General features: G+C 43.8%; 1 protein-coding gene across 11 annotated transcripts in view; it reads right to left on the bottom strand.

The window, feature by feature from the left end:
• The window catches only part of LDB2 (LIM domain binding 2), a 382,503-nt gene that overhangs the window by 229,511 nt on the left and 135,075 nt on the right, over positions 1-17,917 (bottom strand). For all 11 annotated transcript variants that reach the window (XM_040487424.1, XM_040487429.1, XM_040487427.1 and 8 more), the window contains exon 2: positions 11,656-11,758. In XM_040487424.1, the coding sequence (XP_040343358.1) occupies positions 11,656-11,758 (103 nt within the window). The remainder of the gene's footprint in view (positions 1-11,655; positions 11,759-17,917) is intronic.

Genomic DNA, 17,917 nt, shown 5'->3' with positions numbered 1-17,917 from the left:
TTCCTTTCCAAAAAGAAGTAATAAATAAAATTGCAATTCAAAACCGGGGAAAGTAGGAGGAGAAAAGGTATCATATGCGCTCCCTGTGTCCCTGAGGGTCGGTCATCTTTCCTCCTCTTCCCAAAGGCTCTGAATGCAGATGGTGCCAATTAAGTGCCCTGGTTACAGCAAAGCTCAGAGCTAAGAATGGGAAGAACACAGTGGAAATGCCAACTGTCAAGAGATGCAAAGAGACCTCAGGAAGATACTACAAATATCTCACAAGAAATACACTACTTTCGAGAACTTCCATAACGAATGCCGATGAAGCAATGCTGAAAATGAGCCTGGATTTAATAAATCTTTTAATATTTCCACAGCTGGGCCGGCTTGCACAGGGCCGGCGGACCATTTTCTTCAATAAGGCATGGCGCTGGTCTATTAGTTTATCAAGGCAATTATCAAGTGAAAAACAGTGGCCTCATTGCCGTGAACCTGAAAAGTAACTCTCATAATTACTGATTTGGGGTCCCATCTTTAAAAAAAAAAAAAAGATAGATCTCTAAGTACTAAAGCGTTTTATAGGAAATACATTTGGGTACAGTGTCTAGAAGCATGAAGAACGATTAAGGGTATATTTAGCAGTTTGTTTACATAATCAGTCAGATACCAGGTATCATTTCTCTTATGGTTCTATTGAAGAGAAACAAATAAGCAAAGGAACATTGCTATTTGATGCAGGCAACCTTAGAAAAGTTGACCGTTACTATTTTTTTTTTCAACATTAAAGTTGGACTTTCTTAAATACCTCCACCAAAACGTGAATAAACGTAGCTGGCGTCATCAAATGCGGGTCCTACTTCACACGTATAACATGACAAACGTTTCCAGAGGAAATTTCAGGTGGATTTTAACATCTCTCAGGTAGCTAACTTCCACGTTCGAACTATTTTCAAAGCTGGCCTTAATTCCGGGACACAACACGTGAACAGTCGTTCTTTCACTGAGAACCATCAGAAGGGAAAGAGAGGGGCGGCACAGAGATACCATGGGCATGTGTGAGGCAGTACCCACCCCAACATGACTGACTAGGCTCGCCTTCTGATAGGATTCTGGAAGAATGCTTTGTTTTTTCATTGCTCTCAAGGTAACTAACCCAACCTGGCTGAGCAAATAATGTATTTTTCAAAGTAAAACGAAGATGAACGATCAACGCGTAAGTAAGATTATTCAAAGGCAAGATGAAGTAAGACACACATACTTTTAGAAAAGTTTGTAACAATAACGTAAGGCTCTGTTTACTCCAGGTAAGATGGAGAACTCGTCTCATAAAAAAGGAGTAGCTTTATTGCCACGCTCCCAAGTGACCTTACTTCCTCCTTCTACAGATCTTCAAAATGATTATGAGCCTCAATTGTCAGTTTGAAGTCTTCCTGACTTATTGAAAAGCCAAAGATACATGTTGCACCAGGGAAGCTATCATCAGAGAGTAGATTAAAGACAACACCAATTGGGAAAGGATCAACTTCATAAAAATAAACAAGTACATCATGATAGTTGCGTGAAGCTCATTCTCTCAGAATGAATAATAAAAGCAAACTACATGAAGGCACCAGGTTCTATAAGCTCCTGATTTCAGATATTCCAACATGACTACCTTGATTAAACAATAAATAATGAAACACACCATGATAGGTGATCTAAAAATCATGGACCCTCTACAATCTTAATGAAATCCACCTGAACGTTGCTTAACACAGTTGTAGAAGAATGCTAATTTATCCCGACTGTAACAAATCCTCTATTTGACTTCATTTGCATAAATAAGGTGCATCCACAGCCTGAAAACACAGCACAAATGTGACGATAGGGGGGAAGATGCTTAAATAAGCTCACCCCACTGAACAAGAACGTCACAAGCCAGAGTCATACGAAGGAAACACTGCACACATCCCAGCTTAACACTGGGTTTTCAAAATGCTTTATGTTAAAAATATACCAATATCACATTTGGATATAGAGTCTAAAAATAGAGTGGTGACCCTTATTAAGAACAAGTTCACAATCAAAAGCGGAAGGCATGTATTTAAAAAGATGTGGCTAAAACCTGCTAACAGTCAAGTCCTACAAACAATAGTTCACTAAACCTTTAGCTCCTCCAAGGCAAGCGATGTTGCTCATTTGTCTTCTTACTGCCAGAGCACAGGAAGATGACACATGGAAAGTCCTCGAGAAATGTTCAATGGATAAATAAGTGTTTCAACTGAAATTCTGTCCATTAAGATTCACTCAATGAGACTCATGTACCTAGTTAACCATTGCTAAGGATTACTTATTCTATGAAATTTGGTGGTACCATCAGACTTAATAGATTAGCAGACGAACCAAGTAGTGAAATTACCAACCCATAGCCCAAAGCATTAAAGGAAAAAAAAAAAATCAACCTGGTGTTGTAGGTTGGGTAGATGTGAATCTCAAGTCCTTATTCTGCTTGTGGCTAAATTTCCAAATTGCTCTTTGAAATTTTTGTCACTCCATGACACAAAATGAGTTGCTACAACTTGAGATTGTGATGATAGAAACGTATTAAACCAGGGGGAAATCATATGTGCAATAATGTGTCTGTGGTCTAAATAATCAGACCCCTTGAGTAATATTTGTACTATTGACCAGAGCTACATTATTCACTCAATCCATTCTGAAACCCTCATATTTGCAAGGTATTGTGGCATGATGGTTTCTGTCACGGCTGTAAGAAACAAAGGGTTTTAGGAGTTTAGAAAAAAGTCTTTGCCAGCCTGAGTCTTTTTTCACTAAAAGCATATTTGATCACTCACTTCTCAATGCCCCATGGTACTTTTGCTCCGCCTACTCCTCCAGTGTTGATGGTATTGCATTAGAGTTCATTGTTTATGTGTCTGACTCCCTCGTTAAACTATAAGCTCCTTTAACACAGGCGATTCTCACACTCATGTATGTATGCCCAGCATCTGCACAAATGCTGGCAAAGTCAACTGTGGAATGCCTGCAAGGTGGACTTTGGATTTAAATTTAGGCAGGCTTCACCCTGCACTCCCACTCTCTACTGAGGTGTTTTATTCTTTAGGTGGGGCTGGTGAGTGAGTACATTTGCTGAAAATAAACAGAGGCAAGACCACTGTGAATAACAGGAACAGGTAAATCTCTTAGAGTTTTTTTTTTTTCTTTTTTCATATGCTGAGTCATGCTCACATTGCTTTGGAGCTGCTCTGGAATTATCAAGATTTCATATCTAAGAATAAACTGGGATACTTGAAGGATCAAGTATGGCTCCCAGATTTAAAAAAGAAAAACACAGGATACCTAGTTAATTTTGAATTTTGGATAAACAACAAATAATTATGTAGCATAAATATGTCCCAAGCATTACGTCTGTGTACTTACATTTTATCTAGCAACACTGTCTTTAAGATGATGAGTAAATTGGAGGTAAAGAGGATTTGGTGAGATGTTTCTCGATAATTTTTTGTTATGTGGCATATTTATTTTCTTTAGCCCCCAGACAATAAATAACACTAGCACCTCCTGCCATTGTGATAACGAAAAACATGGCCACATTTATCCCTCTAGATCGTATTGCCATCTTGGTCTGAGAGCCATAGGAAGGACATGGGAATAGGAATGTATCCAAGAATCAGGAAATGCACGTGCCAGGATCCCATAGATATCTTAGTCACACAGAGTCTCAAAAACAACATATAATGTCCATTTCCTAGTTAGTACCTCATTCAGACCTCCCAACTAAGTTCTTAAGGGCAGTCAGAGGCCTAACATCCTCAAGTCTGTGTATTTGACAGTGAATTTTAACCCTATGAAGAAAGATCCAACAATCATCCCAGGTTTCTTAACAGTTTGACATATAAAGGGAAAATTAAAAGTCACCAAATCCTAAAGATCAATTATAAATGCAATGATATTATACCTTTAACTTGTATAGCACTTGAAATTTATTCAAAACACTTTTCGGTCCATTAGCTCACGTGACCGTTAGTATGGTACTTATTTATTGGTGAAGAGAGAGAATGTAATGTCTGCTCAATCTATTGTTACCTCCTATTTGCAACTGTTGATATCATCAATTTGGAACCACAAACGGGAAGGTATTTAGTCTCTTTTTCTCCCTTTCAGAAGTCTGTTCATCTATCAGTTGTGAGCTTTCTCTTAAGTCTTTTTTATAGCTAGTCATAGATTTTGTATTAATGTCCCAAGAATATTTTCTTTTTGAGCTACTTAGCTGATTGTATTAACTTAAGGTAAGAGTTTTAAATAGAATGAAATCAAAAGTAATGGAAAAATTTGTGATGAACGGTCCTCCTTTCAAAAATTGACTGCCTCTTTATGACAATGTCTGGCAAATAGCAAACACTTGTTGAGTTCTGAATGAATGAATCAAGGAATGAGTGCAGGAGCAAATGTATTTCAAATGAAAGGCTGCTTTCATCCTAACTTAATTTACTCCAAATCTTGCCAGCTTAATGAAGACTGCTATTTAAAAGGGCTACATGCTAAAATCATAACTTCAGAGGCTAGAGTCATCCAGAAACCATTTAGTGCAGCTCCATGCAAAGGAAAGCATTTTTTCAGAGTCTTCTGAGACAAAGACATCCACATTCGTATGAAACAAAAATGCCAGAGCCATCCAGTAACTTACCATCAAGGCTTACTCTGAGTGGGTGCATTCTTTTCCGTAAGATACAGGGTTTTTTTTAATTTTTTTTTTAAGTTTATTTATGTATTTTGCAAGACAGCACAAGCGGAAGAGGGGCAGAGAGTCAGAGAGACAGAGAGAGAATCCCAAGCGGGGTTCCATGCTCTGTGGAGCCCAACGCGGGGCTCTATCTCACAACCACGAGATCATGACCTGAGCCAAAATCAAGAATCAGACGCTCAACTAACTGAGCCACCCAGGCGCCCAAGCGCTCAACACTTCCTTGCTCCCTGAGCAGAACAGAGGATGGAAATCTCACCCTTCACTGGACAGGTCACACTTGTAATAATTTAGGTCTTGTTTATTTAAGTCATCATCTTCCATTCAGTTTTTCTCCCAATTGATCTTTAAAATTCTTAAGGTTTCCATATAGAAAGAAGACGGGTCTGATCTGCCCAAATCCCAAGTTTTCCCTGCTATGTGCCAAATGACTGAATGAGTAATGAGAATTATCCTCTATTTTCATTCCATTTATTTATTCATACAATAAATATTTATCGTATGCTCTCCGTGGGCAGCACTAAGCTAAAGTTACATGTTATTTAATCTTACTTAATCTTCACAAGTATTCTCTGATGTTGGCATTATTATTATCTTAATGCTGCATGTGAAAAAACAGAGGTGAAGATAGTTTATGCAACATGCCGAACATCCTGTCACATGCCTATATCACACAGCTATAGGGGAACAAAGACTCAAAATGAATCTGCATGGATCCAAAGTCCATGATTTTGATCTCTACCACCATAATTTTTTTTTTAAATAAGGAGTTTTCAGGGGTGCCCGGATGGCTCAATCAGTTAAACGTCTGATGTGAGTTCAGGTCATGATCTCACAGTTCATGAGTTCAAGTGCCATGTCAGGCTCTGCGCTGACAACACGAAGCCTGCTTTGGATTCTCTCTCTCCCTCTCTCTCTCTCTGCCCCTTCCCCACTCGTACTCTCTCCATTTGTCAAAAATAAATAAATAAACTTTTTTTTTTTTTAAAGAGGAGTTTTCAGAGAAACAAAATTACTTGACTGAGGAAGATCCCAGGGACTAGCTGACAAACATCTCTTGAGAAAGCACAGGGTTTTTAAGTCCCAGCTACACAAACCTGTGCCTTCTAGATCCCAGGTGAACTCTATAGAGGTGTTATTCATAGAAAATACACAGGCACAGATTCTCGCCTTGTAAAATCCCTTCTCCCCATGTGCTGTAGTGCATGCTCTTTGCAGGTAACTTTTCAAAATGGCCACGTCTGTGCCCCAGTAGTTATTAAATGCCGTGTCAAAATGCCTATGCATGTATTCGAGGAATGATTTTCTCAGAAATATATTTTTAGTCATTCAATATGATATTGGGGAAAGAGAAAGTTGGGGAGAGAGGGGAAATGCTTTCAGAATTCCTATACAGCAAGCACAATAAAAACACAGCTGGATGAGGTGAACCAATAAAAAGCAGGAGAAAGATAGTAAGCAGAGATAGTGAAGCTACTTGAGCCTCAGAGAATTTCCCTACCTTAGGGGGAACACATCCGAATACACAGGACATAAAAACACATATTACAAGACAACGTTGAAGAACTTAGTCCATATTGCAATGGTACCAGAGCTTTCGAGAAATGGCAAAAAAAAAAAAAAAAAAAAAAAAAAAAAAAGGGATGTGAGAAAGAAAATGTTAAGGAGAAACAGCAAGTGTAGAAATGGCTCCACAGAGAGGCCGACTGGCCGGTCTTCACAATATCATTGGGACTTGATGGCTGAGGAAAACAAGAAAATAATGATATGGAGGATGATATGTCTTAGAACAATTTTCTTTTGTTGTTGTTGAGTGAGATGTGCCCCCAGCAGCCACAGAGAGGAAAACAACAGTGTTTGGCTAACGTGACTGTGTAAACGTGTAGTCGTGCCAGAAATCCTTAGTCCAGACAGAATACGGAAGTCAGGATGAAATAACAAGTAGATGATAGAAAATGACTGGGCCCCCCAGCCCCAAATTGCAAATAGTAGTTAAGGGATTAATGACAATTGTACCTGAATTGCCTCGGATCTCAACCTAGACTCAGCAAGGCACACATTAGAAGTCAATCAAAAGACAGCTACTTAAGAAACATTTTCAAGGAGCTGGAAATACACATCACTGCGTCAAGCCCTCACCGTTCACATGAGGCCACTGATGCTTAGAAAGTGATGTACACCAAACCACACAAGTAGCAGAAGGCAAAGCCACATTTGAGCTCAGGTATCAGACCCAAAGCCCCTGCCTGAACCCTGTTCCTCGCAAAGCGGGCCGATGAGAAGTGCCTTGAAACACGATGGTCACTTAGTAGTTACGTCACTTTTTTCCCTAATGTCCAAGGCAATACCAACCTACACCCGGTTTAGCGTCTGGAGTCTTCAGCCCCCAGAGGTACAAAGCCCCACACATTCTCAATCACCCTTGCCCTATTTCTCCCTTCCTGAACATAATCTCCATGCCAGAAATAACAGTGAATGTGTGTAGTTGAAAGCTGGGGAGGATATAGTCTCTTCAATGCGGCATTTCAGTAGAAACTGCCCATCAGTGAGGTCGTGTACCTCCCAGCTGACCTGTGAGTCTCTGCACATTGAGCCCACTTGAAAAACACCTGCCCAATGGCACGCCTCTTCAAGGCACAGAAGCTACAGTAATGCCAAGGCCGTGCATTGTTATAGATAATAATAGTGCTAGGGGCGCCAGGATGGCTCAGTCAGTTAAGCTTCCAACTCTTGATTTCGGCTCATGTCATGATCTCATGATTCGTGAGTTCAAGCCCCATATCGGGCTCTGCATTGACAGTGTGGACCCTGGCTGCGGTTCTCATTCTCTCTCTCTCTCTCTCTCTCTCTCTGCCCCTCCCACATGTGCGCTCTCTCTATCTCTCTCTCTCCAAATAAATAAATAAACTTAAGAAGAAGAATAACAGTCAGTGTTTCAAATGGTCTGAGGCTCTTGGACTGTATTATCTCACTTAATTTTCACCCCAAGCCAGTGATGGTAGTATTACACCTTACAGATGAGGAAATGGAGCTTCTGTCCACCCATCAAAGCATGATATGACAACCAAAAATGTTCACATGGGACCCTCCTGCCCTTTCTGCTACACGGTGCTAACTCCCAGGCTCTCCAATGTCATGAGAGCCAGGAGCACTTTTTCCCTACATCTCTCCCAGCAAAGAGAGATCTCCTGAGTGAAGTGGGAACAGATGAAGACCATGGCCAGCGTGGACCTGGGCACAGCCTAGGTCTCTGGAGGGGCTTACCATACCGTTACCCAAAGGGTGTTTGTGACGGTCACAGAGGGAGAGAATGGTGCGGGACACAACTCCACGACGTGCTCAAAAAGGGCCGGAGGACTCAAAGTGCTTTCTGGAGGCTCCCCGGGAGTGATCAACCTGAGGGGGATCACTTCTGTACTTAGGGAAGGGAGACCACACACCCCGCGGGATGTAGAATTAGAAAGTAAGTGTGCAGGGGGCTTTGAGAGCCCCAGTCCTCCGCTTCCCTTGCCTCCTCTGTCAACTAAGCCACAGTAATTATTTGTGATTTATGTTCCTGGGAACGTGTGAATTGACAAATCCATTCCTTTCCCTTTAGCTATGGGACAGTGCGGAGATAGGAAATGGAGAGGGAAGGAAAGGTGCCCTGGCTTTGACTTTGGAGTCAAAAGGCCTGAGGCCCAGTGACTCACCAGCTGGGGCTCTCCGGACCAAGTTTCCATTTTTGGAAAAGACGCTTTGCAGCTCTAACAGTCTTTAACTACCGATCTGCTGACAGAGAAGGAATTGCTTGTCCCTGCTCTCTTGCCCACCTGAGATTCCGTGTCATCCAGGGAGAAAACTCCCTCTCGGAACTGCCCACTTCTCCAGCTGCTGAAGAAACACCTCCCTGAACCTTCCACAAGGCAGGGGCAGGGACGCACAGCTCAATTTCACGGTCTGGTAATCTTGTCCACCTGGCACCGTCCACACCAACCTCAGCCCCCAGCCCCAGTCTTCCAGGAAAACATCAGCAGTCTCCACCTGCCCCAGCCATATCCCACCCTGGCGGGGTGGGGGGGTGGGTGAGGGGAGGGAGTCCCACCCCCCTCAGGAGAGGAAAGCGCTGAGGACTAGAGTGGTTGAAGGAACATGATGAACACAGAGGAGCTTTCTGAGAGAAAGAGTAATAGATCTCGGAAAGCATAATGATTTCCTGAATTATTATCTCACTGGTTCCCCCCTCTCACTTCAAGTAGATCAGACCATATCCTATGGCCTATGTGAAAACACCAACGGAGTGCTGTGGATCATGTTCTTCCCATTTTACAAAGAACAGTGATCTCGGTCAAAGAATTGTTTGGCCAACATTCTGTTTGGTGTTATGAACTTCCCCCCAGATGTCCATTACTCGTTCAATTATTCGTTCAACAAATACTTACTGAGCACCTATTATGTACAAGTCCCAGTATTAATCTGAGAATTCAGCAATAAACAATATGAAGCTCATGTTCTCAGGGAGATGACATTCTAATAGGATGGTGACAGACACCAAACAAATAAGCAGACACATAGGATTTACTCTATCTTGGAGATAAGATACCTTAGAGCCAGAGGGACCCTCTAAATGCATAGAGATGCGAAGAGAGAAGGAATTTTTCTTTCCAGTAAGGGCTAAATAAACCCCATCTGGCATATTTCTTGGTACCCAGGATAAATGTAATTTGGGGCGATTCTTTACATATAGAAACGTAATAGTCAAGTCTTGTTTTCTTTCCCAAAAACGCAAGGCTGTCAGCTCCCTGGGAGGCTTCAAGGAAGAGCTGTAACCTCCAGTCCAGGGCCGGCAGGTGTTTTTCCAACCTGGCACGGACCGCCTGGTGCACACACGGGTTAATGTGGCGTCGCCAGAGCTCAGAGCCCTGCATAAACAGTGTGCGTCAGGCGTTCTAAGCATCCTTCATCTTCCCTGTCTCCCCGTCCTGGGCTGTCAATCAGCTGTCACTTGCCCGCACATCAGCAGCATGTGCACATCACCAGGCTGTCAGCAAAGCAGCTGATGAGACTCCGCTCCAAACTGTCAATCATCTTTGTTTCCCTTCTCTGCTCGGGAAATATTTTGGCTCACGGAAACAAAGGAACCTGGACAACAATGGCTTAGAGTCAGGCGTTCACTCCTGTGCACGGGTATCAGTAAGATCTTAAACGGATACTGATCGTGCCTTACCCTCCAATGGCGTTTGGGGTGGGATGGTGGGCAAAGGGAAGATCGAGCCCCTGCTGTATTAGTACAGGCTTCAAAACTGTAATTCTAGTTCCCTGAGCAGACTCTGATGGACTCACAAAAAATAGAAATAAAAAAAAAATAAAGGAAAAAAAAAAGGAAAAAGCACAGGAACATAAAACAATGATAACTTGAAGTTATCTGAGCTTACGCCTCAAAAGAAAATAAGAAGGCTCAGAGGATGGACGACTGCACGGCTCGAAATTATTCACCATTGATCAGGCAGGCTTTTGGGGAGAGAGTAATTGTTGGATTGCTGAGTTCATTTATCTCCCGGGACTTCGGAAACAGCAGCTTCTCTGCACCGGACTCTTTTACTCTCCAGGGCGTGAGGCTGCCTGGGGGCACCCACACACAGGAAAGCGAGTTAACTCTTCAGGACCCCACGAGGTGGGCTCACCAGTGCTTATGACAGGAGTCAGTAAGTTGAATGACTCTGAAACAGCCCGCTGTCTGGCAGACCCACAGCCCCCCTCACCCAAAACACTTACTGGAAATGCCCATGCCCTTAAAAGCCCACAGCAAAGAAGTCTAAAGAGATGCTCATGGCAATGAGTTCCAATTGGGCAGCGAGCTCAAGTTGTCCTGCCGTCACCAGTTTGCCATTGGGCAAAATCACCATGCATATGTTAGCGTAATTAATCAGCCCGTCACAGAATAAGTCCAAATACCATTAAGTTGTCCAAACTCCTCTAAAGTTAAAAAAAAAAAAACAAAAACGCTCTAGCAGCCTCAAAATACATATAGCAACAATCAGACCTTTTCATCATGTTTATCATGAGCCTTATTATCTAACAATTGCCCAGTGCTCTGGATTGACTTGTTCAGACATACGGTGGTTGGTTCCATCGTCTCCGTCTTTGTGACATTCGGGATGTCTTATCCTCTGACAGAGCCTTTCATACGTGCAACGCTGATTTCTGAAAACACATCTCTTTCTGATCTAACCAGACGTTAATTGCTTCTGTGCTGATGTATCTTTGCCTCTTGGTCTTATAGCACAACTAGCAAATCTGATCTCTGACAAGTTAGCTGAACCTAATCAGGACACATCAGCTGTTACCCAAGGTGCCACAGGCAGTAATTTGAGGATCTTTACAGAGTTATCACTCTCTGGAAAGACAAGGAACTATAATTCTGTCAACACTAATCCCAAACTGTATGCTCAAAGCCGCTGTGGCCTCCCCTGCCCCTAAGAAAAGATAGCACTTGTCAAATAAATACCGGAGATAATTGATAAGAAGAAATTAGAAGGATGTGGCTGATACAGTGACTGAAGATTTCTTTTTTTAAAGGAACCTTCAGAAGCAGAACACTGGGTCTCAAGTGCCAGCTGTCAAGGATAAAGGAGGGTCACAGGAAAGAAATGGATGGAAACTCCTCAATCCAGCTCCCACTTATCATTGGGTGATTTGGTTCGTATTTGTCTCGCTCACTAAACAGGCAGGTGCCCAAACATTGTAAGCCTCGAAGGAAAGCTCTCACAGCCGACTCTGCCTGCCACCCGGCGACAATGCCTTGATCGGAAGCAAGAGCCTCGTCAGGAGCGGAGAGGATACTGTCAGCCTGTCAGCCTTGTGCTACTCTTTGACGACCCCTGTGGTTTTCTTACAGGCGCAAAAAAAAAAAAAAAAAGGAATATTAGAAAAATAAACTGCTTTCTTACTGTATCGCTTTGGTCCATCTTCCAAACAAAATGAAAGGGTTAAGGTGGCGTCATCTTCAAAAAACTCAGTGGCAAATGCATCCCACCAGAGGTTGTCGCTATCCTGCAAAGAGACGGATCATTTATTTAACAGGCAAGAACGGAAAATATCTCAAAAGAGGAAAAGGAAAAAGAAAGAAAAACCCAGTCACCATTCGCTTGTTACTTAGCATATGTGTGTGGGTGTTCTAGAAGGCGGGTGGGCGAGCGTGTGGTCACTCTTCAAATTAATTGCCTCAAATGGGGACCAAATTCCAATTCGATAAATGAGTTAATGCAAACTGGATGAGAATTAATTCTTGAGGACGTGTTTGGGGAGATTTCATAAATGTACTTTGGAACACAATGTGACATTTTTTAACAAAAGGGTTTACATTCCACGTAAAACGCATTCAACTTCTTTTTGTCTCTCCCTGTCTCTCTTTGCTCTTCTAAGAATTTGATTTTACAAACGGAAACCACCATATCACAAGTAGCTTAAGGGGAGTACATTTTTAGAGATAATTAACTCAAAAAGGGGTTGGTGCGACTGGTGGCCCTGCCCTGTGCAAATATGCCCATGAGATACGTGTTTGCCACATGGGTCTATCCAGATGATACAGAGGGACACGCAGCGGCAGAAACACCCATCACATGCATGTGGATGGTTCTTGAGAGTTGTTTTAAGACTACGGGCAGTCTCGTTGCCTTGTTATGAACATGATTATTAAAAATAGAGCAGTCCAGCAGAATGCAAACTATCCATGTGAACTGTTTGTCTTGGGTTGAGCCTTTCTCTTGCTCATCCAGAAAACACTTGAACATTGGCCCAGTTGAAGGCAGTTAAAATCGTTGTTAATCGTGATGGGGCAGGGGGCTCCTATAACTGTGAATTAGGCAGAGTGTCGTATTCAAAAGGGGAAATCATACCTGGCCTCGTGCTCTATGTCTTACACCATGTGCCGTAAATACTTTTTTTTTAATTCATTTTTGAGAGAGACAAAGAGAGCACAAGTGGGGGAGGGGCAGAGAGAGAGAGAGAGAGAGGGAGACACAGAACCCGAAGCAGGCTCCGGGCTCCGAGCTGTCAGCAGAGAGCCCGACGTGGGGCTCAAACCCACGAACCGTGAGATCACGACCTGAGTCGAGGTTGGACGCTTAACCGACTGAGCCGCCCAGTCACACCCACCCCACCCCACCCCCCCAAAAAAATCTGAAGCACAATCCTTTTCCAGAGAATGACTGGTTACTGGCAGACTTTAGGAGGAAATGCTCTGCAGCTGTCTGTCAGATGAGGGAAGGGAGGGAGGGGCTCGCAGCCCCTGCTGCTTGGCCGGTGCAGAAACACTGCAAGCCTCTCTCCTTCCCGTTAAGTTGCTCTGCTTATGACAACATGAAGCCGTTGACACTGGCGGGCGTCAGGAATGAGCCTTCAGTCCTGGCAAGAGTAATTAAAGGGCCACTGAAGGTTGATGCTGTCTGTCCCTTGTTCCAGAAAAGCAACCGCTCAGGCAGATGAATCTTGGGGTCTCTTTTTTTTTCTGGCTTCCTCCCAATCACCATACCGAAAGCCAAGGCTTTTCTTAGTAAAACACAGTGAATATAAAAGCACCCGGGCAATGCCTGGCTCCACATACAAACTACCGCCCCGCCCCCTTCTTTCCCCCCCAAAACAAATATTTATTGAGCACTTACTACGTGCAGGCCCTCAGAGTACACAGCTGATTGAGAGACCGGTCCCTCCCCTCAAAGGGCTCACACCTACTAGCAGGAGACAGCCAAGTGAGCAACGAACAGACAGCCTCCCTCCAGGCCCGAGACCACAGCACGAAGCCTGGGTGCCGTGGAAGCTCTCAGGTTTCTAGAAAAATCAGTGGGCTTAGAAGTGGAAGAGGCATCTGGGGAAAGAAACCCTATCTGAGAGCCTGGGCACACTGGTTTATTTTCTTTCAAATTGCTACACAGATGGGAAAAGAATAATAGTTAACATTTATTGAGTGCTTACCACATGCCAAGCATTATTCTAAGTGCTTCATGTGTATTTTCCCTCTCACTCCTTAATACCTCCCTGTTTCTTTTTTTCTTCTTCTCCTTCCTCTCCAGTTCATATCATTTTCTTCTGAGGAGGGGCTGTGCTGTGCTCACTGCTCTATCTCCCAGGCCCCTGAATGGCGTCGAGCCCATGGTATTACTCAATAGCAGCCGTTCAGGGAATGAATGAAGCTGCTCACATCATGTATCATCCCTACTGTACAACTGCAGGAACCGAAGCATGGGTGGTAAATGGAAATTGCCAGGTACACTCAGCCGATAAGGAGTGCAGCTGGGATTCCGACTCAGACCCTCCGACATCCGAGCCCCAGCCTCTGCCTGCCTCCTTTCTCTGGCAGACTTCGCCGAGGCAGGGGTTAGGATTTAGAAAGAAGGGAGGGAGAGTGCAAAGGAAGGATTTTTGTCTCAGATTGGTTTCTCCGTCCAGCTCCTTGCCTCGCGGTCCTGCCCCGGTTGCCAGGACTCACGCCCCGGAGGATGCTCAGCATCCGGCTTAGCTCGGGGCAGTTTGGCAGGTGATACTGTCAGTGATGCAGCAACCCTCATTCCCAGGCTACATCCCTCTTCCCAGCTAAGTGAGCGTTCACAATGTATCTCACCTTGAGCGTTCACAATGTATCTCACCTTCCTGAGCCTGCCTCCTAACTTGCACGTTGAGGATAACATAGCAAGAGCACAGTAACAATTCTCTGGCAGAGCACGTGGGTCAAAGACAACAAAGCAATAATCATCTCGTGGGATGGGTGTGAGGATTAAATACATTTGTGAGTCTAACGTGCCCCGCAGAATGCCCAGGACACGGTGAAGATCAGTAAAATGCTCCTTTCCTGACTCTACCTTACCATCTCTTTTTTTTTCTTTAATTTTTTTAAAGTTTATTTATTTTCGAGAGAGAGAGGGAGAGAAGTGTGCGAGCAGGCAGGGGCAGAGAGAAAGGGGGACGCAGAATGCGAAGCAGGCTCCAGGCTCCGAGCTGTCAGCTCAGAGCCCAACGTGGGACTCGAACTTACGAACGAAGAGATCACGACCCGAGCCAAAGTCGGACACTTAACCAACTGAGCCGCCCAGGCGCCCCTGCCTTACCGTCTTTAGTATCATTTTTAAGGGGTGAAACATTGCATGTTCTAAAGAACTGCACCCCAAATGTACTTTATAAAGCAGCCTGTTGATAAATCAAACAGGTTTCCCTAGAATTTCAACTATTTGTAGCCCATTTACCTGGCAGTGGCTCCTGTCTGCAACTCGGAACAGAAATGTATCCATTCTCTTTTGCCCTGGTGATTATTCAAAGGCCCAGTGACTAGATCAGATCCTGCACCTCCATTGCTCCGTAATCTAACTCTGGGTTTCTGGCATTTCTGCCAGGAAATGGAGCCGTGGAAGGGAAAAGCCCAGGGAGAACCAAGGCTGGTCCGAAGTCACTGGGAAAAAGGGAAGGACTCGGGTGAAGTGAGGGGTAGCAAATGCTTAGAAGCAGCCGCACAGGGGCCACGTTGCCTAGACAAGTGAGTGTCGGCAATAGCCGAGCATAAGCCGAGCATCAGCAAGAAGTGATGATTCAACCAACTGCAAGGGAACATAAGATGAGTCTGGGTCTCAGGAAGTGTCAGGACAGGTGCGGCAGGGGCAGGTTAGATCAGGTAACCATACACACCAAAAAAATCTATTGGTTTTGGTGAAGAATCTTAGAAGAACTTTTCAAAACTAAAGATGAAATATATAATTATCCCAGACACAGAAAAGGTACAAAATACATATATTGGGGGTTGGCGGATAGAATGAATGAATGAATGAATGAATGAAATTCTTTATTGTACCGTCACAAACCCAACTCAAGAAACTCACTCTCCAAAGTTCTCAAGAGATCTTGATTGCTGTGACCCTACTTTGTCTCTTGGCTGATATTTCTAAAATGGCATAATTTTTTATATATTTTTAAATTATCATTGTCAACTGCTGCTAAACAGACATATATAACGCTTTTGAATTAGTCCTTAATTATGAGAGGACAGGTGTTTATGTAGGAAAGGGAATAAAAGGAGAGAAGCTTTAACAAAAAAACTTGCTAAACGTCAAGTATAGGCCAGTCTTGCGTGGAGTGTATGCGAAGGAAGCAGATTATGGAAAGATTATGGTGGTGGGGAGGTAGGATGGAGGGGGAGGGGTCTGGGTTAATAGTAGGATCCATAACCCGGTATTTTCTAAGTGCTGTACATGACTTGAACGATCTTGTATTCACAACTGTCCTGATTGCTACTGAGGAGCAGAGCAGGCAGCCTTATAGAAAACAGACATCTTTAACCTCGATGTCACATTGAACTTCATACATGTAAATTCTGCCTCTTATCAGCTGGAGGACCTTAGTCAAGTCACCTGCCTTCTTTGCGTCTATTTGCTCATGTGTAAAGTGGGAATAATAATCTCGGTGGACTCTGAGGACTGAAAAAGTAACTGTCCAGCACATAGTAGCTTTTCAAGAAATGAAAGCTATTATTATCCATTATTGTTTCAATTGACCCTTAAAATAGTTATAAACACAGAATCTGAATTTCAGAAAAGTTAAGCTGAATAAAGATCAGACAGCTACAAAGCGGTAAATCTAAAGTTCACTTAAAAGTCTGCCTAGCTCCAGTCCATTTATTAAAATTGATTTCCTTTTGCAGAGCAGTTTTGGTTCACAGCAAAATTATGACAGACTGCACAGATATCTGTTATATCCCCTGCCTCCCCCCAATACAGCCTCCCACATTCTCAATATCCCCCACCAGAGTGGTACATGTTACAATTGATGAACTACCAGTCCATGATTTTCCTCAACAAATTCTACTTGAAAAGTGGTTTTTCACCCTAAGTTGAAGACGAAGGCATCTGGCATTGCCGAGAGGAAATTCTGCCTGAGCAGACCTGTGACTCAGGTGTTTTCAGATGCTGTACCCTTTCCCCCAACTTCATGACGTTCTCCTGGCAATAAACTTCCTCTTTGCACACCTCTTCCTTCCATTTTGCTGCTGACTATCCTTCCTGGCATCCCTTAGGCAATTTGGGGGAAGATATTTGCATACTAATGACGCTAGGGGTCCAGGCTGGCTGAAATGCAGCCACAAAGGCTTCCGAGAAATCAAATAAGAAACCTCTGGCAGAGATCTTACAGTGCCTAGTGGTAAGAGCTCAGGGCCACCTCATGCGCTGTGGACAACGATGACAAATCAGTCCCTCCATCATTCAACTTCACGTTGTCAGTCACCTAAAATGACACCAGCCTTGCAAAGGCCGAAGGCGCTCTGCCTGGTCGCGGGAAGAACGGTAAGGGGCCAAGGGGATATAAAGAAAGACAGACTGGTTAACATTCTACAGTTGAACCTACAGGTTAGCACCCCCGCCTCTTGACCAGAAACCTAGCGCCTCCGTCTTTGGAGAAATGGAAGAACCAAAAAATTCCCATTTCTCCTTCCAGAGCAGAGAGCATAGCCAAGTTTTTAGCAAATTGACCAGTAGGAGGCTGTGTGAGTAAAGTTGCCAAGCTGCTTAGAAGCCAGGATTCCAGAGAGAAGCTCACTAAGTCAGAAGTTTGAAGGGGACGAGGTGTGGCTGACCACTCTGACTTCACGCAGGCGATAATCCCCTCACATCAGACTAACTTGGAGATTAGCCAAAAAGCGCCTTGAGATTGACGAGTGAGTCAAGACCAATGTTTTGGGACTTCCAAATAAGGGTTACGGTAAATGACCTCAAAAGCCAACCAAGGCACAAGGTCTTATTGCTAGGCTGTCGGTTGGGGCACGCACCTCAGTTACTAGCAGTGATAATAGACACGACATTTGGAATATATATGGTAAAAGGCATTCCATCCAGGGGCACCTGAGTGGCTCAGTCGGTTAAGCATCCGACTCTTGATTTTAGCTCAGGTCATGATCTCACAGTTCATGAGTTCCAGCCCTGCCTTGGGCTCTGTGCTGTCCTGCTTGGGATTCTCTGCCTCTCTCTCTCTCTCTCTCTCAAAATAAATAAATAAATTTAAAATTAAAAAAAAAAAAAGACATTCTATCCAGGGAAAAGCCATTCTTACCACACTATAAAGGAGCCAGCACTAGTCGTTTTCCTGTGCGTAGCCAATGGACCTCGGGCAACTTACCTTCCTGAACCAAGGGTTCCTGGTTAACAGTGGCGGGGGGGGGGGGGGGGGGGGGGGGGG

The sequence above is a fragment of the Herpailurus yagouaroundi genome, unplaced genomic scaffold (genome assembly GCF_014898765.1).
Source record: "Herpailurus yagouaroundi ecotype Mexico unplaced genomic scaffold, PumYag 28, whole genome shotgun sequence".
In the NCBI taxonomy this organism is placed as follows: Eukaryota; Metazoa; Chordata; class Mammalia; order Carnivora; family Felidae; genus Herpailurus; species Herpailurus yagouaroundi.
This window is presented reverse-complemented; position numbering and strand designations above follow the sequence as displayed.